The 25,245-nt window shown below is 37.1% G+C and overlaps 3 protein-coding genes and 1 long non-coding RNA gene across 6 annotated transcripts; 3 read left to right on the top strand and 1 right to left on the bottom strand.

Annotated features, from left to right (window-relative positions):
* Positions 1–11,666: 11,666 nt before the first annotated feature.
* LOC113318488 (glutamyl-tRNA(Gln) amidotransferase subunit B, chloroplastic/mitochondrial-like) lies at positions 11,667–16,376 on the top strand. Its single transcript, XM_026566652.1, has 9 exons — positions 11,667–11,817; positions 11,919–12,602; positions 12,714–12,923; positions 13,045–13,185; positions 13,259–13,462; positions 13,571–13,768; positions 13,868–13,936; positions 14,819–15,622; positions 15,905–16,376. The coding sequence occupies exons 2-8, from the start codon at positions 11,964–11,966 to the stop codon at positions 14,873–14,875; spliced, it is 1,518 nt and encodes a 505-aa protein (XP_026422437.1). The 5' UTR covers positions 11,667–11,817; positions 11,919–11,963; the 3' UTR covers positions 14,876–15,622; positions 15,905–16,376.
* On the top strand, positions 15,147–16,070 carry LOC113316215. Its single transcript, XM_026564434.1, has 2 exons — positions 15,147–15,622; positions 15,905–16,070. The coding sequence occupies exons 1-2, from the start codon at positions 15,147–15,149 to the stop codon at positions 16,068–16,070; spliced, it is 642 nt and encodes a 213-aa protein (XP_026420219.1).
* A 237-nt stretch (positions 16,377–16,613) lies between the features above and the next one.
* On the bottom strand, positions 16,614–21,682 carry LOC113318489. 3 transcript variants are annotated; one of them, XM_026566654.1, is made up of 8 exons: positions 19,322–21,682; positions 18,592–18,887; positions 18,417–18,486; positions 18,044–18,099; positions 17,584–17,659; positions 17,394–17,430; positions 17,191–17,305; positions 16,614–17,079 (listed from the first exon to the last, which is right to left on the bottom strand). In XM_026566654.1, exons 2-8 carry the CDS (start codon positions 18,879–18,881, stop codon positions 16,842–16,844), a joined length of 882 nt encoding a protein of 293 aa, XP_026422439.1. In that variant the 5' UTR covers positions 18,882–18,887; positions 19,322–21,682; the 3' UTR covers positions 16,614–16,841. The 3 variants fall into 3 exon arrangements, with proteins under 3 accessions (XP_026422439.1, XP_026422438.1, XP_026422440.1); XM_026566653.1 differs by having other exon boundaries at positions 20,796–21,682; XM_026566655.1 differs by having other exon boundaries at positions 21,342–21,682.
* Positions 21,683–21,930: 248 nt separating this feature from the next.
* Positions 21,931–24,549, top strand: LOC113317233. Its single transcript, XR_003343352.1, has 3 exons — positions 21,931–22,194; positions 22,326–23,593; positions 23,860–24,549. It is a non-coding gene; the product is annotated as an uncharacterized LOC113317233 (long non-coding RNA).
* Positions 24,550–25,245: the final 696 nt, after the last annotated feature.

The raw sequence follows: 25,245 nt of genomic DNA, 5'->3' as shown, positions 1-25,245 counted from the left end.
GATTTTTGGTTCCATGATGATTACAAAGTTAAGAATTTTTATATTTATTTAAGGGCTGATTCGACATTTTATAAATTAAATAGAGGTTTGCTCCCAAGATAGCACCTGATTGGTGCTAGTTGATTTCCTCCATATCGATAGAGATTTGCCTCAATCTTGGTAGAGGAAGTGAGAAAAACAAACATTAATAAAAGTTGGGTCCACCACGACATAAAGGCAGGTAGAAATTAGTCCTCTAGATAGAAGAAAAACAAACATGTTGTAATTAAAGACTGGTGGTAGATTTGGATTGGAATATCGGAAAGCATCTTTCTTTCTAAATCAGCTAGTATTTTGTTGCCATTACTACGGTACGGGCTATTTCACACCGTTATATTATGGGGTGTTTTGCTATCCTCTGGCTTGTATATCCCAAGTCACACAGTTGTATGTTTTTTTAATGAAAATTTATGTATTCAATTTCTAGAAGGCGTAGTTAACGGTAGTGGTGATAACGGTGGAATTTGTTGGTATTAAATTGATTTCATCATCCATCCCAAAAAAAAGTGATATTTTCGATATTCCAATCCAAATCTACCACCAGTCTAGCTGATTTAGAAGGTATCATTTTTTCTGAAACGGGATCAAAATATCACTTTCTCTAAAATGGAGTGAAAGTATCACTTTTTCTAAAACGGAGCTAACGTATCTATCAAACGGCACAATCTATTTCATACGATTATAGAGTGAGATCGCTATTTCACAATATAACTTTTCTTGTTTTATTTGTTGGATTCCCGATCTTTCAGGTTGTTCTAAACAGATCATGATATTGAACTCCAATAAAAGGAATGGTTAGCCCTAGAATGGTGAGCCTTCGGGTGATGATGGCCCTAATTGAATGTCATGTTATTCGGTAAAAACACTTGGAGGACTTTTTTTAGGAATCTAACACCACACCACAGTTTGTTAAGTATTTTGGCAATATTTTTTGTGCGAATAATTTTTTATAATTTTCCTTCATGCATAAAAATAAGCCCACCACAGTGATGAATTCTTCTGAAGCGTTCATTTTATGTATGACCATTTGAAAACTACACTTTTTACTCCCTTCAAATTCAGCAAGAAATCAAGTCTGATTGATGAGCATATAACCACTTTCAAAAATACCTGTAAGATCTTAAGATGAAAGTATCTGCTGCATTCTGCGCCAACATGCACTGTCACTTCATTTAATAGCCAATTTTAACTTATATTTAACACACAATAATGCAAATGCTCTACGAATTCTTCAAACATTTCATTCATACCAACCAAAAGTATCAAGGATTTTGATGAACAAAGAACAATTAAGATGGGATCTTACAAATGGGATTCTAATTAAAAATTATAGGACATTATTTGGACACGATCTGACCAATGACCGAAGGTCCAGTACGAAACCCACAATGATAGATCCATGTCAACAGAGTCCTTGAAATAGTGTTAGCTTACAGTGTCCGGCAAGCGATAATCCATTTGCCACTGCGAAAAAAACCTACAAAATAGAATGATACTCCGCGTTAGGCTTTGATGATTATAATTGAAAATTAATACTGAAATAATAGACAGAGAGAGTGCCTTTACATCTCAATTTAGATAAATTGAAGACATCATCTTCATTCTTTCATGGGGTTTTTGAGTTTTCCTCCCTAAATAAATTAGTGACTGAGCTTTCCTCCTAATTTATTAATAGTAGTAACTTTGTCCCCTAATCTAATTTTTTGGACAAAAAAACCTTCCTTATCATATCTGAGAATTCCATCGTCAAGATTAATATATCCATTTTTTCTTCCGTTCTTCTCTAGCCACAACAATCATACATCAAACGCATGATCATCTTATTGTCACACGGAAATAGCCTAAGCTTAGATGACGATAGAGATCGGAAACCATCAAACGAAGGCATGGGGATTAAAAGACATTTAAATTTTAATACTAAGAAGTTCGATGTCAATTGTTAACTTTTTTTTTTTTTTTGATGTTGGACGAATTTAGTTTGGCATTAAATCCCTAAATGTGATATGTGATTCGTTGATAAGTGCTATTGCTACTACTAGGGCTGCACAAACCCGACTCAACCCACCGACCCAACCCACACCGGCCTGAAATTACCCACACCCGACCCAACCCACCTAGGAGCGGGTCGACTATGGGTCACAACATCAAAACCCATAGTATTGTGGGTCGACTATGGGTCAAAGCTTCCCTCACCCGACCCAACCCACCCACCCACCTAAATATTTCTTAGTTAATATTAACCCTTAGATTACCTATTCTAGATGAATCACAGCCGTTGAAGTAGTGATATATAATGCCTAAACCTAAATCGCTAACTTCACTTCAGTCTTCACTTCTTCAATCACTTCCTTGAATAATCTTTTATCTTTTGAGCTTCGAACAATTGAACTCATTTCTTGTAATTTGTATGCACTTTGCACCAACTTCTTACTTCTTTGGATTATAATTATCATTTGTTTACACTTGACCTGGGGTCAGTTCTTTAATTGTCATCTGTAAGAGTCTTAGATAAGTCTGTAGCTTTTTTTTTTGATGCAATGTAACTGTAATGTGTATTTTATGGTGGGTAACCCACCACCCACCCGACCCAACCCATTGTAATGTGGGTCGGGTGAAAACCGACCCATTGTTATGTTGGGTTGGTTGTGGGTGACAACTTCTGCTACCCACCATCAGTGGGTTGGGTGGTGGGTGAGGTCAAACCCGACCCAAACCGACCCATGTGCAGCCCTAGCTACTACATCCTGACCTTAGTACTGTAGCCTATAACTTAAGGCAAAGAAAGATAAGAAAAATTCAACTCGTAGCTACATCATCATACAAACCAAATGTACATCCTAATTAATAGCCAAGACCCTAGTTATAAAATGGGAAAATGGATTATTTGTCCAAATATTTTTAAATCAGGGTTCAAATGAACGAGTAAAAAATAGTTTGGGTGAAATGGCCAAAACAAAAAAATAGTAAGGATGAAACTGGTTACATTCCGGCTTAAATTTAAAAAATAGCAAGGATGAAACTGGATACATCCTGTGTAAATTAAAAATAAGAAAAAATATTTGAAAATGGGCACGATGAAACTGGTTACATCCTGCCTATTTTTACATTTTTGTCCATTTAAACAGTATCAAAATCTAACTGTCCATTTCATCCAGGAATTGTTGATTTTGGTCTTTTTAACCAATTTTGTGTTGTAAAATCATCCAAAGGTTCCTATTCCAAGAGATAAATCCAATTTGACCATTTAATTCAATGTTGCATTTACACATTCGATCAACGCATCAAATATGATAAATCGATAAAACACCATGCCTAGCTAAACTGAGAGGTTGTTATCCAAACAACAAATCTCATCTCTTGTACATGTTTTCTTAATAATATATCATGGGGTTCCCAGAAAAATTTGAGAGAGGGTTGTATCCTTCAGAATAAAATGAAGACAATTAATTAAAAGCAATATACAAAGTAAGAATTACAAAAATGTAAATTATACTTGTAAAATGGAAATTCCAGTTTACGAATTACTATTCAAAAATGAGATTAACAATAACAAAAACAAGTCCATAAAGTTAAGTTACACATAAGAAAAACTACTAATTTGAAAACATAAAGAAGAAATCACAAAAACCTTGTTTGTATTTCCCGGGAGATGTTGGCTGATGAAACGATAGCTGGGACATATATGCTTTGTCATCCAAATGAGTCAGATCTTTGGCTCATCTACTTACATCTTAGAATATTGTTTTGGTCAGAAAAAGAAAGAGTCACGACTTTTCCTCTCTCCCCTCTCTCATCTCTGATGAGATCTAATCCATTTTGGACTGGATCTGATCAGATTTCTTCGCTATTTCTTGTTTCTAGGTTAGTTAGTAGTTATAGTTTAATTTTTATTACGTTTTCTTCTTATCTACATCATTATGGTGGTTTTATCTACTCTTTTGAGGTTTATCTTCGCTTTAATGACGGTTCTTGGTTATTGGGTTCGGTTTCAAGATCGATATTGATGCTCTCCAACGACGAAATCTTCATCCTCATCGGTGATTTCTTTGACGACGGAAACTCCATCACTAGTTTCAAGAGATTTGAGCAAATCATTCCTATTTTGGGAGCATATCTTTCTAAAGAAGAAAAACAAACTACATGGTTGGATTTTGATTCCGCGAAAAACCATTCTTCCTCCGATTCAATCGGATCTTGTTCATACTTGTATTTGTCTTTTTCCGGTAATCCTTCTCTTTCTCATGTCGGATTTCTCGGTATTGTACATATATTGATAATATTGAAAACTAAAGTACATAAAAGAATATTGCATAAGGTTCTTGAGAAAAACAATGCATTAGTTATTTGAAAAGTAAAGTACATAAAAGAATATCGGATAAGGTTTTTGAGAAAAAAAATGCATTAGTTAAGTAGATATTACTGGGAGTAAGTTTGATGAATTTCTGTCGCCTGTAAAAAAAATAAAAGGAGACTCAAGTTCAACAAAACTACAAACGAATCAAAAAATAAGAGGAGAAGGAGAATGGGAAGGGAAGGGGGTAAGGGGCAAGGGGCAACTCACCTTGTTTTTGTCTTCTTTGTATAGGATATCTTAAATCTTGACTATTCACCTTCAGATAAAAAAGATTAGTTTGTGGAATCCAAATACATGAGGATTAGATGGATAAAATAAAAGTTAATTTTGAAGAAAATGATGGAATCCATTATTTTCCAATTCTGATTTCAAAGGTTCGATAAGAAATGTTAGTGATGCAGAAAATAATCGTGGGTGGTTATTAAACAATCCAACAATGGAATTTTAATTTTAAATATCGGGGAAGCTGTAACAACTAAAAAATGAATGAGAAAACCATTCGATTCACCTTCTTCCATCAATAATCAAAAGGGTTTCCAAAAGTGAATGGGAAAATCAACACAAAGAACTGACATTGAATGTTATTTGATTACAGAAAACTCAACAGCATCACCATTAAAATTCCCCATTCCAATTGTGGATGAGTTGTTGGATGAATTGAAGGGTGCAATTATCTTCACTAAGATTGATCTTAGAACTGGTTATCATCAGATTAGAGTGCATGATTTAGACATATTCAAGACAACTTTTAGAACTCATCAAGGGCATTATGAGTTCAAAGTCATGCCATTTGGCTTGACAAATGCACCTGCTACCTTCCAGGCATTAATGAATGACATTTTTCAGCCTTACTTGAGGAAATTTGTTCTTGTTTTCTTTGATGACATCCTTGTTTACAACCCAAGTATGGAGGAACATTTGGAGCATTTGGAGATTGTTTTTCCCTTCCTTAGACAACATCAAATTTTTGCTAAGTTGTCCAAGTGCTGCTTTGGCCAACCTTCCCTGGAGTATCTTGGTCACATCATTTCAGCTAATGGTGTGTGTGCTGACCCATCTAAGATTGACTGTATGCAGAATTGGCCAATTCCCAAGACCATCAAGGAATTGAGAGGGTTTTGGGACTTACTGGTTACTATAGGAAATTTGTTCAAGGGTATGGCTTGATTAGTAAACCATTAACAACTCTTCTCAAGAAGAATTCTTTCTTGTGGAGTCCAGCTGCAACCACTGTATTTGAAAAGCTCAAACAAGCAATGACCACTACTCCCATTTTGGCTTTGCCAGACTTCACTAAGCCTTTTGTTGTGGAAAGTGATGCAAGTGACACGTGTTTAGGGGCAGTACTACTCCAAGAAGGCAGACCAATTGCTTTTTCCAGCAAACCTCTGGGTCCAAGAGCTCAAGCACTTTTTACTTATGAGAAAGAATTTCTTGCCATTGTCATGGTTGTTCAAACATGGAGACAGTACTTACAAGATACAAAATTCATCATCAAAACATATCACCAGAGCTTGAAGTATTTTCTTGAGCAAAAGATAACTACTCCCTTACAACAAAGAACGCTCTTAGGTTTTGATTATAGTATTGAATACAAAAAGGGAGCTGAAAATGTTGTAGATGATGCTCTATCAAGAAGGCCCGCTGAGCCTGCTACTTACCATTCTTTGGTTCTCTCTACACCAGCATGGGTTCAAGAGGTTACCAACAACTATACCAATGATGATAAGGCACAACAACTCATTTCCCACCTCCTCCTCAATCCTAATGGTGTTCCACATTTTACTTATAAAGATGGTGTTCTGAGATATAAGGATAAGCTCTACATTGGCATGGGAAGCAACATCAGAAACAACCTTCTTACTTCACTTCATGCATCTGCAGTTGGGGTCCACTCAGGTATTCAAGCAACTTCTGTTAGAGCTAGAAGCCATTTCTATTGGAGAGGCATGCATAGAGATGTTGTGCTTTTTGTTTCTCAATGTGAAGTCTGTCAGAGAAACAAAAGTGACATTACTAATTCTGCTGGATGCTTCACCCTCTTCCTATTCCTGACCAAGCATGGCAGCATATAACTATGGACTTCATAGAGCGCCTCCCTATCAACAACAAGAAAAGTGTCATCATGGTGGTTGTAGATAGGTTAACTAAATATGCACATTTTGTAGCTTTTCAACATCCATACACAACTGCCACTGTGGCAAAAGCTTTTCTAACTCAAGTATTTAAGTTACATGGGCTGCCTTCATCCATTGTGTCTGAAAGGGACAAGGTCTTCACTAGCCATTTTTGGAAAGACTTATTCAAGGCACTAGGGACAAGCCTTAACCTCAGCAAAACTTATCACCTCAGACAGATGGCCAAACTGAGAGGGTGAATGCTTGCTTAGAAAATTACTTAAGGTGCCTCACAGGTCACAAGCCTAGCAAATGGAGTGAGTGGCTGGCTCTAGCTGAATGGTGGTACAATACCAGCTTTCATACCAACTTGAAGATTTCCCCATTCCAAGCACTTTATGGGTATGTACCTCCTCATTTGACTTTTCCCTCTCAGATCACTACTTCAGTAGAAGCAGTTGAAGATTACCTTAAAGAGAGAGTAGCTTGTCTTGATATCCTCAAAGAATCTCTTCATAAGACTCAGGAGAGAATGAAGATGTATGCTGACAATTCCAGAAAAGATAGATCCTTTGCAGTGGGAGATATGGTATATTTAAAGCTCCAGCCTTACAGGCAAGCCTCTCTTGCCTTGCACAAGAACTTTAAACTTTCCTCAAAGTTCTATGGACCATTTCAGGTGTTGCAGAAAATTGGACCAGTGGCTTACAAATTGGAGCTTCCTTCTCATGCGCGCATTCACCCTGTATTCCATGTATCTCATCTTAAGCAACATATTGGACTCAAGCACACTCCATCCACCACTCTGCCAATTGTGGATCACGAAGGTGAAATTATAATGGTTCCTCAACAAGTCTTCCGCAGCCGCACCATATTAAGGGGAAATTTTTTGCGAGTTATTACTCGCGAAAATTTATTGTGCCTTATCATCATTGGTATAGCTGTTGGTAACCTCTTGAACCCATGTTGGTGTAGAGAGAACCAAAGAATGACAAGTAGCAGGCTCGGCAGGCCTTCTTGATAGAGCATCAACTACAACATTTTCAGCTCCCTTTTTGTATTCAATACTATAATCAAAACCTAAGAGCTTGATCAACCATCTTTGCTGTAAGGGAGTAGTTATCTTTTGCTCAATAAAATACTTCAAGCTCTGGTGATCTGTTTTGATGATGAATTTGGTCTTGTAAGTACTGTCTCCATCTTTGCACAACCATGACAATGGCAAGAAATTCTTTCTCATAAGTAGAAAGTGCTTGAGCTCTTGGACCCAAAGGTTTTCTGAAAAAAGAAATTGGTATGCCTTCTTGGAGTAGTACTGCCCCTAAACATGTGTCACTTGCATCACTTTCCACAATAAAAGGCTTAGTGAAGTCTGGCAAAGCCAAAATGCGAGTAGTGGTCATTGCTTGTTTGAGCTTTTCAAATGCAGTGGTTGCAGCTGGATTCCACAGGAAAGAATTCTTCTTGAGAAGAGTTGTTAATGGTTTACTAATCAAGCCATACCCTTGAAAAAATTTCCTATAGTAACCAGTAAGTCCCAAAAATCGTCTCAATTCCTTGATGGTCTTGGAAATTGGCCAATTCTGCATACAGTCAATCTTAGATGGGTCTGTACACACACCATTAGCTGAAATGATGTGACCAAGATACTCCAGGGAAGGTTTTCCAAAGCAGCACTTGGACAACTTAGCAAAAAGTTGATGTTGTCCAAGGAGGGAAAAAACAATCTTCAAATGCTCCAAATGTTCCTCCATACTTGGGCTGTAAACGAGGATGTCATCAAAGAAAACAAGAACAAATTTCTTCAAGTAAGCCTGAAAAATGTCATTCATTAATGCCTGGAAGGTAGCAGGTGCATTTTTCAAGCCAAATGGCATGACTTTGAACTCATAATGCCCTTGATGAGTTCTAAAAGCTGTCTTGAATATGTCTAAATCATGCACTCTAATCTGATGATAGCCAGCTCTAAGATCAATCTTAGTGAAGATAATTGCACCCTTCAATTCATCCAATAACTCATCCACAATTGGAATGGGGAATTTATCTTTAATGGTGATGCTGTTGAATTTTCTGTAATCAGCACAGAACCTCCAAGAGTTATCTTTCTTTTTGACCAATAGAATTGGGGAAGCAAAAGGACTGTGGCTAGGTTGAATTATGCCAGACTGAAGCATTTCTTTCACAAGTTTCTCAACTGTAGCTTTTTGAATATATGGGAATTTATAAGCTCTTTAATTAACCGGTGTTGAAAGTGGTTGCAATGGGATTTTTGATCCAAACTTCTTTGAGGTGGGAGTTTGGTGGGTTCCTGAAATATGTCATAGAACTCTTGTAATAATGGTGAAATAGCTGCAGGAGGGGTAGGAGGAGTAGTAGTGGTAGAGATAGAGAATAAGTGACCTATAACTCCATGAGTAGTTTTGGAAATGAACTTTTTTTTACAGCTAAGCCACTCATCATGAGAACAGAAGTGTTGGGTGAAGTACCCTGTAATGCAATCTTCTTGTTATGGTGCTTGAAAGAAATACTCAACTTAGAGAAGTTAAATAGTACATCACCCAATTTCCTGAGCCAGTCAGCTCCAAGCACAATATCACAGCCCCCTAGAGGCAAGATTCTCAGATCTTCAGTAAATTTATGGGTCTGCATACTCCATTGCAGCTGTGGGCATACACCAATACTCACAGTCTTATCACCATTTGCTACAGTCACCATCATAGGAGCAGTTTGACTGATAGTGCAATGAATTTTAGCATCTAAAGTACTGTCTATAAAGCTAGTTGTGCTACCTGAATCAACTAAAATGGACACCTTATGTTTGTGGAGAATGCCAGGAATCCTGATTGTGTCCCCTGTAACAGTGCCTGTTAGAGCATGTAAGGAAATCTCCATGTCAGATTGGACTGGTGATTCCACAGCCTCTTCAAATACATCATCCTCTTCCTCAGTCTCTTGGGAATCAGAAGGCTCCATTTGTAGCATGAATATCTTTTGTTTCCCTTTGCACAAGTGGCCTGGCTTATAAACCACATCACAATTATAGCAAAGTCCTAAATCTCTTCTCCTTTGCATCTCATCAGGAGTTAGTCTTTTAATTGTGGAACTTGTAGTGGTAGGTTTATTCCGAGGGTTGAAAAAGGATTTGGGTGTTTGAGGTGTGGACTTTGGTGAAGTTAAAATGGGTTTAGGTGGGAAGGAGGGTGATGAATATTGTCTATTAGAAGAATATGAGGTATTGAAAGATCTATTGAATTGTCTAGGAGTGGTATTTGCAAGGTTGACTTTCTGCTCTTGTAGTCTATCCAGTGAAAAAGCCTCAGTAAGTGTTTCAGGCTGAAACATGGACACAGACTTACCAATTTCTTCTTTAAGACCACTCAAAAAACTCATAACAAAATAATCCTCAGTAAGAGTAGAATTCATATTCAATATTAATGCTTTTAAAGACTCAAATGCTTCATAATAATCATCCACAATAGAGAGTTGAACTAATTGATTGAAGCTACCCACAAAATTTTCTTCAATTGGATTTTCAAATCTTGCAATTAAATGAGTAGCTAAATTTGGCCAAGAAATACGAGGTCGATTGACCTGAAAATTTAAAAACCACTTTTCAGCTTTACCTTCCAAGTAAATTGCAGCAATATTTACCTTCATATGGTCCTCAATTCCATTCAGTTTGAAGTATCTTTCGCTTTTTTGAATCCATCCCCTCGGGTTATCGCCATCAAATCGTGGAAAATCGAGTTTAGGAACTCGATAGGGAGGAGTAGTATAAAATGGAGGTGGAACGGAGTGAGTCTCATTAGCTTCTGAATGAGATCCAGCTTCTCTTTCAGGAGTGTGTTGAGGCTTTTCTAAGAACTTGAGTAAGGTTTCGAATTGTTTGGACAGTTTATCAACCGCACCACGAACATCAGACATCTCTGTAGTAAGTTTATCATAAGATCCTTTGAGTTTTTGAACATCTGATTCAACCTCCTTCAAAGTCATGGTGAAAAAAAATGTTGGGTTCGATTTGAGTGAATTAAAACGGCTCTGATGCCAAATGTTGTATAGTTACAACAATTTGTCAATCAGATAAGATAAATTTGGATAAATTGGTGATAATTCACCTCATGAATCAAGACTCAGGCCAAATATGTTCTCAAGAAGCGCAGCCAAAGAAGTATAACTTCATTCAATTTTCAGATGGATAAGGAAGGTATTCTCACAGGGATTTAAATACCAATCAGCAACCCTAGCTAAGACTCAATGGATGCAACACACGTGTCGACATCCGATACCTCTAACCAACAAGGATTTAAGCACATAACAAAATTACTAACAGCAGACCCTAGAGTAACTACTTAACTACTGAGCAGTAAGACTGTAACTGTCACACTGTGACATTTAGAGTAATAACTCGCGAAAATTACCTCATGGTTTCCATTAGTTTGTTTCTGAAACCAATCAATACTCAATGCCTACATGAAAAACGTAAGTTAAAATCTAGGATTACAAAATTCAAGAATGCAAATTTAGGAAACGAAACGATTCAGACAAAAATCCATAGTTACCATACCTCAGATGCCAGGGTTTAAGAGAAACTTTCGTGTTGTGTTGAAGAGGGAAATGAAAGGACGAATAACTTATAAGATTTGTCTGACGTAACGGAAGAGAGAAAGTTAAAGAAAGAACTGCAATGAATGACAAAGGTGCAGAGGAATTCAATGCTACAGACGCGTGCTCTAAATGATGCGCAGTCGTTGGATATGTGAATCTAAGATCATACTGTGAAGGGAGGGAAGACCGTAACCATCAGTTAGAAAAATGGATATATCCAAGTCGTTGCGTGACACACCAAACAGTACTGTTTTATAAGCATTGATTTCTACGTCACTGCTTGTGCATACCCTGCAAAACCTTTTTCGTATCGTAGTGAAGAAAGAAACAAATACATCAACCTTTTTCTTTCAATCTGCTGATCAAAATCACATGGTTCCACCGCCGGCCGACCGGGTAACTGAATTATGTCCTACATCGTGTCTTCCGGTGCCTAAAAAATTAAGTCTCAAATCGGGTTGCTTTTTTATGGGGTCCAATATACCCACCCATTACCCGAAACCAAAGGGTTTTTAGTCCTCTACTATCAAGTCCGTCTCTCATCTCATCTCATCTCATCTCATCTCATCTTCTACTTCGACCTCTGGAGAGATTTTGAGCCGGAGATTCTAAATCCACTGTGGAATCAAAAACACACACACGCCCCCTCTTCCCGCAAGTGTAAATTTGACAGAACCGAATGGTCTGTAAGATATATCTAAGGTATTTATCTATTCCTAACCTGTATTTTTAATTGAATTTCAGAGATGTTAGGGAATAAAGCTCCTACCTACTAATATCTTGTTTGTTCTCTACAAATGCAGCGTTTAAATTTGCAAATAAAGACCGACTAAAAGGGACAAGTTAGTATGGCTTCTCTATGTTCCAGAGGACTTCGTACTCATTCATCTCTCCTTTGCCCATCTTCTCTCTTCACCACAAGAAATGGTGTTTTCTTTTGCACAATGCAAAACACGCAAACTGAAAAAACCAAGACAAGAATTGGCAACACTAAAACAACACAGATTAAGGCATCTACTAGTACTACGCAAGTCAGAGAGAATGAGAAAATGTTGAATGATTACGAAGCAGTTATAGGTATAGAGACACATGTCCAGCTTTCAACTCTAACTAAAGCCTTCTGTAGCTGCCCTTACAACTATGGGTCTCAACCAAACACTACTGTTTGTCCAATTTGTATGGGTCTACCTGGTGCGTTGCCCATATTCAATTCAAAGGTTATTGAGTGTGCAGTGAAACTAGGACTTGCGCTTAATTGCAAACTGGCAATGACTTCAAAGTTTGATAGGAAACAATATTTTTATCCTGATCTTCCTAAAGGTTACCAGATTTCACAGTTTGATATTCCGATTGCAAGTGATGGTTATGTCGATTTGGATCTTCCTCTTGAGTTTGGTGGTGGGCATAGGAAGTTTGGAATAACCAGGGTTCACATGGAAGAAGATGCTGGGAAGTTAATGCACTCTGGAACTGGGACGTACTCACAGGTAATCCATTTTGTTTTCTTTAGTATTCTCAGCTTTTACCGACTTCTAGTTTGTCAAGTAGTTCCGTGTAGTTTTTTAGGCTTGTTGATATCATTTTGGTTCTTTGTTCAGGTGGACTTGAATAGAGCAGGGGTACCGTTGCTTGAGATTGTTTCAGAGCCTGATATGAGAACTGGGATCGAGGCTGCTGAGTATGCGGCTGAGATACAAAGGTTGGTCCGCTATTTGGGAGTGGGTAATGGCAATATGCAGGAAGGTTCCCTGCGGTGTGATGTGAATGTATCAGTCCGGCCTACAGGGCAGACGGAGTATGGAACGAAGGTAGCCAAACTCTATATGCTTAATATCCATAGTTCCTGAAATACAATTCTTGAGCCTGAGTATTGATTTGACAACCAATTACAGTTTCTAAATATTTCAGTCACTCTTTTTGTATTGCTAGGTCGAAATAAAGAACATGAACTCATTTTCAGCCATGCACAAGGCAATCGATTTCGAGATTTCCAGGCAGGTTCTTCTCCACAATCAAGGCCAGGCTGATCAAATTGTACAGGAAACTCGACTTTGGGAAGAGGGTGCTCAGGTTCTCCGTCTCAACTGTCATCATTTCATAATGGTTACAATATTCTATGACTGACCTTGTGTCGACTGTTTAGAAAACGGCAACAATGAGGAAAAAAGAGGGACTTGCTGACTATCGATATTTCCCCGAACCAGACCTTCCAGAAGTGGTTCTCACGGAGGACTATGTCGAGAGTATTCGTGCTTCTTTGCCTGAACTTCCAGAAATGAAGAACCGGAGATTTGAGAATATGGGCCTCAGCGTGCAGGATGTTTTGTTACTTTCCAACGACACAAATGTTAGTCCTAATGCCCTATTCATTTTGTACTTTTTCATCATTAGTGTTATACAAAAATTTATTCCAAGATTTGACAAGTTTCAAAATTTCACTTAATTAATGTTTCAGGTCTGCAATTTTTTCGAGTCTGCTGTTGACAAAGGTGCTGATGTGAAAATGGCGGCCAATTGGATCATGGGTGATATTGCTGCTTACTTGAAGAATGAAAAACTATCTATAACAGAAATTAAACTTACACCACAGGAGCTGGCTGAACTAATATCCTCCATCAAAGGTGGAATTATCAGCGGAAAGATTGGGAAAGATGTGATTATTCTCTCTCTCTCTCTCTCTCTCTATATATATATATATATATATATATATATATATTTGAATTGACTTTAATCATCTAATATAAATCTGTAGATACTATTTGAGCATATAGCCAAAGGTGGAACTGTCAAAGCTGTTATTGAAGAAAAGGATTTGGTTCAGGCAAGTTAACTACCAACTCTATCGTAATAAATTTTGCCGCATATTACTAGTGCAGAACTATGGTTTACTAGTATATGTGTAGGTTGGTTTCATTGAACAAAATCCTCCTAGAGAAATTAAATGCAAAAAGCTGATGAGGTGAGTCTAGTGTCAAAAACCAATTATATTACCTTGAAACATCATGATTCTACTTCATGTGTTCTCACCTAAACTCCTCTATTGGGAGTCGTTAATTCATTGATACCCTTGTCTTAGGAGATGCATAAGTTTTCTGAAACACATCAGCTGGCAGGGATAACTGTCTTTTGATTTACTTTGTCTGAACGAGGAAAGTTACCATCACTCAGAAGGAAGCCGGGAAGTTAAAAAGTAAAGGGCCCAGATTCAGTTTCTTCAAATCATCGACTCAATGACAAAATGTTAATAGCAGAATGAATGCGCGAAGATTCTGAAATTTTTCGATCACTATGATTTACCTTTATCTATAGGTGGATAAAGAACAGAACACTCCAGCTAAACTGTATCACGTGTTATAGTAATCTTATTTTTGATTAGAGTAGAAAACCAGAGATTGATAGACGCAGTTTCCATTCAAGCCTGAAATGTAGATGTTAATTGTTACTCAGAATGTTATTTGGAATAAAAAAGTTGTGCAGACACTGTAGCTCCTTAGAGCAATTAACAGGTTCACACTAATTCGAGTCCTCACCAATCACGGCATGAGTCACTTGGATTTATGTGACAATCAGATGAACAGAACATATAACCATGATTGGTTGTTCTTGTTGGCCCATACAACAAGTGGGTGAACACAATTACACCTAGTTAAAGCAGTTAAATTAGTTCGTTTTCTTATCTTTTCTGTCTTTTTCCATTGACCAGGTCATGCCTATTATTAGAAGAGTAAAACCAATCCTGCGTCACAAAAAAATCAGCTAAATTTGCTGTTTTTTAGTTGCATCCATTTTTACAATTGAACATTATCAACAACATAGCAACCTAAAACCCATATTTGGATTATGAAAAAAGTTCATGAGAAAAGAAGGTTATCCTCTTCATCCTCTTTGATCTTGGTGGTGCTGGTGGCGGCGGTGCCAGCCGATGGTAATTGCTTTGCAAGAATACCAACCGGCACGCAGTGAAACGAAACGGAGAATATACAACAACTCTGTTTGTGGATGCCGTGCAAGAAGGGATTTGATCGAATGAGATGGAGAGGACAAGCTCATTGCCAAGAAAGATAATGGTGGTGGCAGATCCAACCCGTGAATCGGCTGGTGCATTACAGTGGGTATTATCTCATGCAATTCTGGAACATGATGAGTTGATTCTTCTTCATGTAGCAAATGCGAGTTCATGGCGGAATACATTGACTACATTCCTTAAACGATCGCCTTCTGCAACAACCACAAGTGAAGGCGGATCAGAGAGGGGGGAAAGAGGAGTAGGTGGAGGTGGTGGTGGAGAAGATAAAGAACAAAAAGAGCAAAAAGAAAGGGATTTAGAGTTTCTAGCAGAGATGAAAAATGCATGTGAATTAGCTCAACCAAAGGTGAAGGTAAATACAGAAAGAGTAGAAATGGAAGGGAGGGAGAAGGCTTTTACTGTTCTTATGCAAAGTAAGCTTTTGAGCATTGACCTTCTTGTTGTTGGCCAGCGACGCCATCTCTCTAGTGCAATTTTAGGGTAAGCAATGATTTTCACCCTTTCTTTCTGATATTTTTTGTTATTGGTTTCCTTGTATGATTTATTGCTTTCATTAAGATTCTAAGAATCTGTGGTTAAAACGGACAGTTTCTGAAAGGTAGATTGGTTAAGATTTCGGAAGAATTTGTATTCTGTGAGAAGTTTTCTTGATAATCCACATGGGGACATAAGAAAAATCATCTTACATTTTATGGTCCATTCAATTCTTTGATGTTGCTATCTTATGATGTTTGAGCTCTATGTTGTTGTCTGGGTGAACAGATGTAGGCTGAGCACGCATTCTACAAAGGCAACAAAAGGAATGGATACCGCCGAGTACTTGATTGAGAACAGCAAATGCACTTGTGTTGGAGTTCAAAAGAAAGGCCAAAATGGTGGCTATCTTCTAAATACCAAGACCCACAAGAACTTTTGGCTTCTGGCATAGACAGCCTTTTCCTACTCTCTCCTTCTCCCTCTAGGTCAGTTGTTGGTCTTCAATACCGCAAAAACAAAGTCAGATAGAGTTACTTTTGTCTGAAAGCCACGGTTTCACCAAATTGTTTACCGCATTTTTGCTGGAGTTTTTAAAACGAAAACAGAAACATAGAACTTGATACCTGTTTGTTTGCTAAATCAATCAATTCACAATTGGATTGTTTTAAGTAAACTTTGTAAAATACGGTCTCTTCTTCTTCCTATCATTCTACTTGTCCTCTTTTAGTTATGGATTGAATGGTTTCGTTTCCTTTTATGCCTCTTAATTGTTTATTATCTGTCAAATGCCTGCAATGTTAATAAATATAATGTAGAAACATAGCCACAAAATCAGACTCGCAGTGCTCAAAAATAAACCAACAGGAAGTAAAGAATACGAAGGTACAGAAAGTAAATGCATTTGTGTTTTCATTTAATACAAACAAGTGGCCTCCATCATGTATGATCGAGCATGTCACAGATTGTTAGATGCTCAACAAATAAACAGCACAAACACGTCTAAAATTAGTGGAGCTTTCTTATATATACGATCAGTGAGTAAATAATAATATGACAAAACTCAGACAAGCAAGCAGATTACAATCGTCAGTGAGTAAATAGTACTAATGGAGTAATATGCCAAAACTGATAGTACCTCTTTTAGGCTAAAATGAAAAAGTGTCGGTACCTCTTTTTCAGAAATGGTAGGAGTAATATGCCAAAACTGAGACAAGCAAGCAGATTACAATTCGTCGTGCATTTCTAATGGAGGCACCTCCAAGTTAGGGACAACATTGTCATCAACACGCACTCCATTAAACCCGTTTTCAGCTGCCCCAGCCCCCAAATCTCCTGGTACAATCATCCCTGCCTTGATAGCTTCTATGACCTTTCTCTGCAACTTGAACAATCCGATGCGTTTTGATATGACATAGAAAACAGCACAAGAGAACAAGAGGAAGCCAACCAGCAATATTAACCTGCCAAAGAATAATCACCATGAAGAATGAGACGAGATGGAGGGTGGAAGGATGAGAGGTAAAATAGGAAAAAAGATGGTTGCATGCAAGCCAATTCTTTATTTGCTGTACCTATCAAGAACATCCTGACACCACATAGTGGATAGCAGGTTTTTGGTCCGCATCAGTAGCGAACGATGACCCTTGTATTCACTTTCTGCCTTCTTTAATACTCCTGTCGATTCATCTGTGAAAGACAACCACCAGAGATTTATAATGTCACTATGTGAGGCACAATAATGAAGCTCGGCTATGTAACAGAATTAAAAACCTACCTAAAGTTGCCAATGTATATTCACTTCTTTCAACCTCCTGAAAAATCATTTGCAGGTCAGAGGTGATATTTATACAAGAGAAACAATCCATATTCCGCAGAAAACCAGCAAGGCAGCAAATACACTAGTATAATACTATAAATACTGTCCCCAAAGCTTAAAATAGATGATTGAAAGAAATGAATTTTACCTGAACCATCAATTGACGAGTGCGCCTAAGGCTCTCAGTGATGCTTTCTGAAGCATTAGTCATTCCAGCCTTAGTTCTTGAAAAAAAAAATATAATAAAATTGTAAAAATGCCTTTATAGTTCAGTAACAGATTTGAAAAAGATAACCACGTGAGAGTGTTCACCCTAGAAACTGCAGCGGACATCAGAGAATTGGAATTTCCTTTCACATCTAACACCATATAATACAGACAAGTAAGAAAGACTAGATAGTCGATGCTGAACTAGTGGCGGAAGGAGTGAAGCTCAACCATAATTGTCCACAGTTCTAGCAAACTAAGGTCAGTTTAAAAAATACAGCTAAGTTAGCTCTACCTTCTACATTCTGTACCATACAAAATTCGTCTTGAAAAGTTCAAAAGATCCATGCCATGTGGGAATAGGGTAACCCTGGGATCTCAAATACAAACATAGTACATACTGTAAGTTGCGCCGGCGAATTGTAGACTCCTCTCCACCTCCTAAAAGAAGTTCCCTCTATCATCACCACAATAAATTGCAAAATTAGCATGGGAAAACCACAAATGCATCTCCAACTGGACAAGGAAATATATGTCCTACATAGGTAACTTTCAAAGATAATAAAAACCCTTTCAATATTGAGTATCTCCAACTGTAGTTATTTTCTTTTGGAATAGAATTCTAAATCCGGAATTTGACTTGAAGAGCAATTCCCAACTAGGGACCCATACTGGAAAACGGATCAACAAAGTAAGTTGGTCACTCCAACTGACACTACTTCCAAAAATTAAAAAAAAAATTACTTATGTAATTAAGCCAAAGAACTCCATTACCTTTGTCTGAGCAGCTTTTCTCATATTGATCTGCGCTTGCAGATTAGCATTCCTCAGTCCCAAATGTAAACTACATCCATTAAACATGTAAATAAAGGCTTACCCCCACCAAATGAAAATCTATAATCCCAGACGAAGAGAGAGAGAGAGAGAGAGAGAGACAGAGAGAGATAACCTCTGGTACTGATCCTTCCAAGATTTTAAAGTCGATTGAGCAGACTGTACTTGTTCTTCCATAAGCAACTGCTGTGCGAGAAGATCAAGTCTGAATTGCAATGACCTAAGTAGCGGCAACCCATCTTGTGCAAGACCATTCAATCTATGATGAGAACTCTCTTCTTCTGTCAATCCATCAACAGATGTGCCAAACCCCTCAATGGCTTTCACATTGTTTTCAATGCTCGACGATGTCTTTTCCCATTCTTTGATCGCTTTCTCCACAGCTTGTGCAACCTCATCATCCATTATAACCTACAAATCAGTCGTATAAGTATAAGAAATTTTACCACAAGTAAACAAACAAATAAATCCTAATTACATAGCCCTTATAAACTAACTCAAGAACTTCTCATTTCTATCGGGATTTGAGGATTTTGATTTGATGTCTTCCCGTAACCACTTCAATTCAATGATAACAACTAAATAAACAAAATTCACAAATTCACTGGAAAAACTTTGCAATAAAATACAAATTGAAGCTCTAGAATCATATCAAGATACGTAAGTACATATTAGATTAAGAGTCAGGGAAAACCAACAATATTAAGTTAGAAACATTTAATTTTCATTAAGAATCAACAACTCATAAGCACGTGCTGTAACACTTAAATTGCGAAAAATGATCAACCACAGAGATAAAGGTTTGATTCACTTAAAGAATCGCTAAGAAAGGAGGAATCATAGACTTAGATAAGCCCAAACTTTGTAAATGAAGATTGTCACTTTGAGATCTGTTTCCGACTGTATTCACTTAGAAAATTCCGCAATTCATTTATCATTAGAAATTTAACAATGGATATAGATCCAGAAAGTAGACGGTCTCATCTTTCAATTTATGTGGTGCATCACACTTTGTAAGTTGGTGACCTGGTGACACTGATGAAACTAGCAGTCAACAATGGCTAGTATAGAAGCTTATTAAGGGAAAAACCCACTTCTTTTAAAATGAAAAAGAAACATCATTGAGAATTCATTGTGCATCAGGGTTGGTTTTATGGAGCTGGTTTTTCTTGTCAAAAGATACCTTCTTGTCAAATTAGTACATAAATTTTCAAGATTTTGAATCTTCACCGAGATATTGGATTTGACTTACGCATAATTAAGATCTATATTTCTACTAAATTTTCTGTACCTAGAGACCAACCAAGCATAAACTATGACTCTGCCACTGTTAGAAGACACATATCACCAAATTTTGACGCTCACACATCACAGATGCAAGAGTACACAACACCTTGATAGGTGATAAAAAGGTAACTAGATGACCGCTTGCACGGTGGAGAACCCACAACAGTTTTAAGCTAGCATGAGATGAAAGAAATCATGAAGCATCATATCAAACACCTTGCGTGCAGTGAATTATGCTGTAGGTTTAAAAAAGTTCACAATTCAATATGTGATTTAGGAAATAGTAGCACTGTAACAGAGGGTTCTAAGCCAAAAATTCAATATTTGGCTGTTCTGATGAACTGAGAATTTGAGCTTATCAACTGTAACAGATACTCTGCAATCTTGAATATTCTACACCATTAAATCTAAATGACCACCACAGGAAGAAAACTGATTCCTTAATCTAACAGCATGCAACAAGTTCCCTCCTACTTCAATCATATCAACCATTATATAAAGTGATCCCTTGAAATCGTATTAACACAGTGTTGGAGGAACTTGGAAAATTAAAATGCACTCACTCAGCTAAGTAAGTTTTTAAGATGACATTAAGATGCTCTCTTGGGTATTTTATCAAACTGCAACTTGAAAATGATAAAAACAAAACATGAAGTTGGAAAACCTAAAAGATGCAAATTGAGATGATTCTCTGTCACCAAGCCTAATTTCACCTCCCTAATTTCACCTATTAATTGTGGCTAGCAAGAAAACAACTATGAAATCGTATGTAGTTGAAAACCAAATTTTGTTACTAACTCCATTGAAATTAAAGCTTTACTCAGAAATTGGTTGATGTTTTTTGACTCAAAAAGGGCAAATATATTGATAAAATTCAAGTCACCACCAAGACAGTGATGTGTTGAAAAGAAAGAAAACAGAACCTAGCTCAATAGAGCTCCAGAAAAAATACTGAAGAAGGAAAAAAAAATACAGAAAATCAATTATCTCATGACTGCCTCCAATTGTTAAGAGCTGTATTCAAGGAAATACCCGCAAAAATGTCGGTTCCAACGCACCAATTATACACCTGGGTCTTCACACTATCAATGATCGAGTCCAAAGACTTATACTTTCCATTAAAAAGTCTAGCGTTTTCAATCCAAAGATTCCAAACCAGATGACACTGGAGGTCTTCTTTTTTCTCCATTCCCATATAGTAATTTTGACTGAATTATGAAATACCCAATTCAGGCTATAAAAGTTCAAGAAAGAGAAGTTGTTTAAAGAGAAGTTGTTACTGATTATCCAACTTTGTAGTGCAGATCACCAGAGGAGTGTGAACGGTGGCGACCAAATTCGTGTTCACGGTTTCAACTCCAAACTTATTCTCACCATATATTAAACAAACAATTGCAATAAGAAATCAATGTGATCGTCAGATACAAAAAAATAACAACCAAGCTTTTAACGAAAGAAAATTCAAAATTTCATTCACTTGTTTAGTAAACCCTAATTTTCTGAGTAATGCATATGCATCTGTAGCCATTGGTGCAAAAAGAAGTCCTAATTGAAGATTAGAAATAGAAAGAATAATACCTGGTAGAGTTGAGGTTTAAGAGAGAACTAAGAACATAGAAGAAGAGAGGGTTAAGATTTGCGGAGTAATAATTGTTGCAGTCGGATAGTTAAATTAAAATTAAAAAAAAAGAAAGAAAACGATAATTGAGTCTGTGCTCTTGTGTGGATCCAAGTTTAGTCTCTGAAACAATATGGCTTTGGACAAAGGATCGTACTGAGACATCTAAATCTAACTGATGCGCTTCTTCGACTCGTCGCAGTTGGATTTCATTTTATTAATCAATCTGTCTCGAGTCTCGACGGCCTTTGACATCAAAATTCAGCAAAACAAGCCGGTAGGTTGAGGTTTATCTCAATTATTCAAGGCCTATGAATTTTTTCATTTATCGAATAATTGTATATATAATTTGAGACGGAAATACTGGCCTCACATTGAAAGTTAAGCCAAAAATTTGAATTCTAGAGCTCCTAACCCCCGATCAATAGGAATTGAGGGTTTTCATATTTTTTTTTTAACTATTTTTAGCTACCCATCAAACATATAACGTGATGTTTACCCCATTGCTCCAACATATATAAGGAGGCTCCACCTCTCTTCCGGAAAAAAAAAAAAAAACTAATCTCAAAAACCTAATTCTCATCTCATCATTCCTAAATCTCTGAAAAATATGGTAAAAAGAGTTCGAATTGTAGTATTAATGAGAGACTAAGCACGTCGCATAATCGATATTTAGGTACAAAGAGAATCAGGAATGCAAAATCCACTTTTTTTTACCTTTTAGGGTTTCTAAATTCCTGATTTGGGTAATCGATCGATACATAATTGGTTATGGATTTGGTCCTATTTCGCAGCAGATTCATTTTCCTAAAGGTAGTATATTGCGTACATTTTATGAACAAAAAGAATTAATTTCTCCTCTGCTGTGTTGGAGCTCATGTTCATTGTTTTTATTCTTTGAGGTAACCTTAACTACCATATTTCTACCATGTTTTCTGTTGCAGGGTTTAAGAAATATTGTGTTAAACTGGAGCCTATGATATGTATAGATTAGTGTTTGGTATTATGGTTTCTCTCTTGCGGAATGTACCAGAAAAAAAAAAAACGTATGATTTTTCCACTCTGTCCATAGTTTGTACAAATTGTCATGATGGATTAATCATTCTTAGGTTGCCAGCTAGACAAAACATGCTAGCATCTGTTTTGTTTTGTTAGATTCAAAAAGTTGCGCATCACATCCAAATTTTTGCATTATATTTGTAAATTGATAATGAATACTAATGAATGTCCAGACAAAAATTGAACCAACTTACATTGTTGACATTGGTGTGCTTATTCTGGATACATATATTAATCTTTGGATGGCAAATAAATGCCCGGCATCGAACCAGCTTATATCTTTTATTATAGGTTTCGGGGGTAACAAATAAGAGGCAAGATGCACACAAGTACAAGAGAAAAAGAAATTGTGTCTATCCGAGGTATGATATTCTTAATGTTGTAACTTAAAGAACTATGGCGTCCTTCTTTCCTAGATGTTGAGCTCCATGCATGGCTTGACCTCTGGATAGTGAAAACCTATGGGGTGAGAACCCCATGGTACACCACAATGGAAAACGAAATTGTGTCTGTACGAGGTATGATATTCTTAATGTTGTAACTTAAAGAACTATGACGTCCTTCTTTCCTAGATATTGAGCTCCATGCATGGCTTGACCTCTGGATAGTGAAAACCTATGGGGTGAGAACCCCATGGTACACCACAATGGAGGAATGCAGCACGGACGGGGTTGTAGCAAGCAAAGGTACTGCTCAATCTCCATGAACTAAATTTTATTTGTGGGTCCTTGGACAACATTGTGAATTATAAATACACATATGCAGCTCGATGGTTTGTTGAAATGCATCATTAGTAAATATACATAAAACTCGACGATTGAAAGGTCATGATGACGAGCATAAGGTATAAAAGCTATGTTGGTTAACTTTATTGTTATGAACTGTGTTCTTTATATACAAGTATGTGGAAAATACTTAGTCCCAAGATATTTAAAAGTATTCACTCATTAGTGAGTCTTAGTTGTAAGTCAGTTACACAGCTTTTGCTTAGTTGTTGCTACTTATTTGCATAAGACAGGGTCCATGATGTTAATATTTGCTTGGATACAAGGTGTGTCAACGGTTGAATCAACTGTCAGGAGTTTTACACTCTAATTTTGTCAAAAGTGGAAGGCTCTTCAGGACTTTGTTTCTGAAGAGAGGCAAGATGAAGGTAAAATCTCGGCTTGGTAACCCTTTAATCCCTGAATCATTTGCTCACAAATATCATACTATCATTATCTTACTCCCATTATAATAATTCTCAGGTACATGGTTCTCAACCATGTAGCAGTGTGTTCGACTCCCACATATGACACAGTTATTAGAGTAGGCTAAAGCCTAAAAACCTTAAATTGGTCTTCACATAGAGTTGTTAGTCTCATTTTGCACAACAACTATACTAGAAGGAGTCTAAACTAAAACTCAATGTGTTAACAGAGCAGAAAGTCCTGTTGCGGATGGGATCTAAATTTTGACTTGAATAACAAGTCAACAACTCAACGTAGGGAAACGATGCAGCTCGATGATGAAACAAAGCCACAAGAATATGGTGAACACAATGGCCAATGCGATTGCACAAATACAGGAGAAGCCGGTGGGAAAACTAGAACGGCATATATTTTGACTTCAGAAGTAGTTGGAAGCTGGGAATTTAGCACGACCTCAGTTCACGGGGAGAATGAAAATGAACGGAGGGGAGTTAGAGATACAGTTGGAAGTGGCAATGAATCTTAAGAAGATGGCCAGGATGTGGGGAGTCAGATTGGGGGTTCAGCTGCTGCTCTTGGCGCCTCTTGCTATTTGAACAAGTTTGAACCAGGAGTGTTATGCTCTAAATGATAGTGCCCAAATTGTAGCTCCTGAATTTAACCAAAACATCTCCGATGGTGGTGGTATTGGTTCAGGTCTAACAAGGGAAATGGGTGATGAAGGATCTAATGCAGACCATGAAGACGGAAGTAATCACGACTGTGACACTAATGTAGGAGTTGATCACGCATGAGTGAGCAAAACGACGATCCACTATTTAAATGACGTTGATGTTACTAAAGACGATTCTGTAGGATAAGTTGACAACAATTTTTTTTATAAAAAAAAGATGTAGCCATGTAAATATGAGTTAGAGTTCTTTCCTATGTTCTGTTTCTACATCATCTTATCTTCTCTTTATTCATGTGCATAGAAGAAATTAAGCTAGCCAATTTGTACGTTGTTTTTGATAGGACACACATTTATGAGATGATAAATTGAACGAAACCTTATTATAATAAATTAACCTACTAATAGACGCATTAATTTGGTATTGCGTTTCATTGCTTGAAGAAAGTGTAAGGTTTGTTCGCTGTTTGTTATAAAGAGTACTAATTTGTTTGTAAGCAATTTATTTTCGGAGCTCCTAAATATGTTAATTTGACCAGTACTAATGATGGCTTCCATCTAAGCACTTTCAGAATGCTTATTGAATGTTGGAAATTACCTACCTGGAAAACAATTGTCGCCACAGTTGTTTTAGTTACGGTTACAGTTATCTCAAAATTGCACGAGCTAAATTAATTCAATTAACTTAATCCCATGCAGCGCACGGGTAAGATACTAGTTTTTGTTAAAGGGAGAGCAAAAATTGATTCGAGGAGAACGATCGTAGTTGAGAAAGAGCAAAAATGGATCTGAGGAGAGCGAAAATCGTAGTTGACTCGCTAATCGGACTTGACCCTCTATATATTTTTAACTCCGTCCAAACTATCCTTCTTTGCCACGCATGTTTTTCATACATGTTCAAGAAAATAAAACTCTCCGTCGTCTTCTTCATACGGAACAGGTCAT

Source organism: Papaver somniferum, chromosome 10 (genome assembly GCF_003573695.1).
Source record: "Papaver somniferum cultivar HN1 chromosome 10, ASM357369v1, whole genome shotgun sequence".
NCBI classification, from domain to species: Eukaryota; Viridiplantae; Streptophyta; class Magnoliopsida; order Ranunculales; family Papaveraceae; genus Papaver; species Papaver somniferum.
This window is presented reverse-complemented; position numbering and strand designations above follow the sequence as displayed.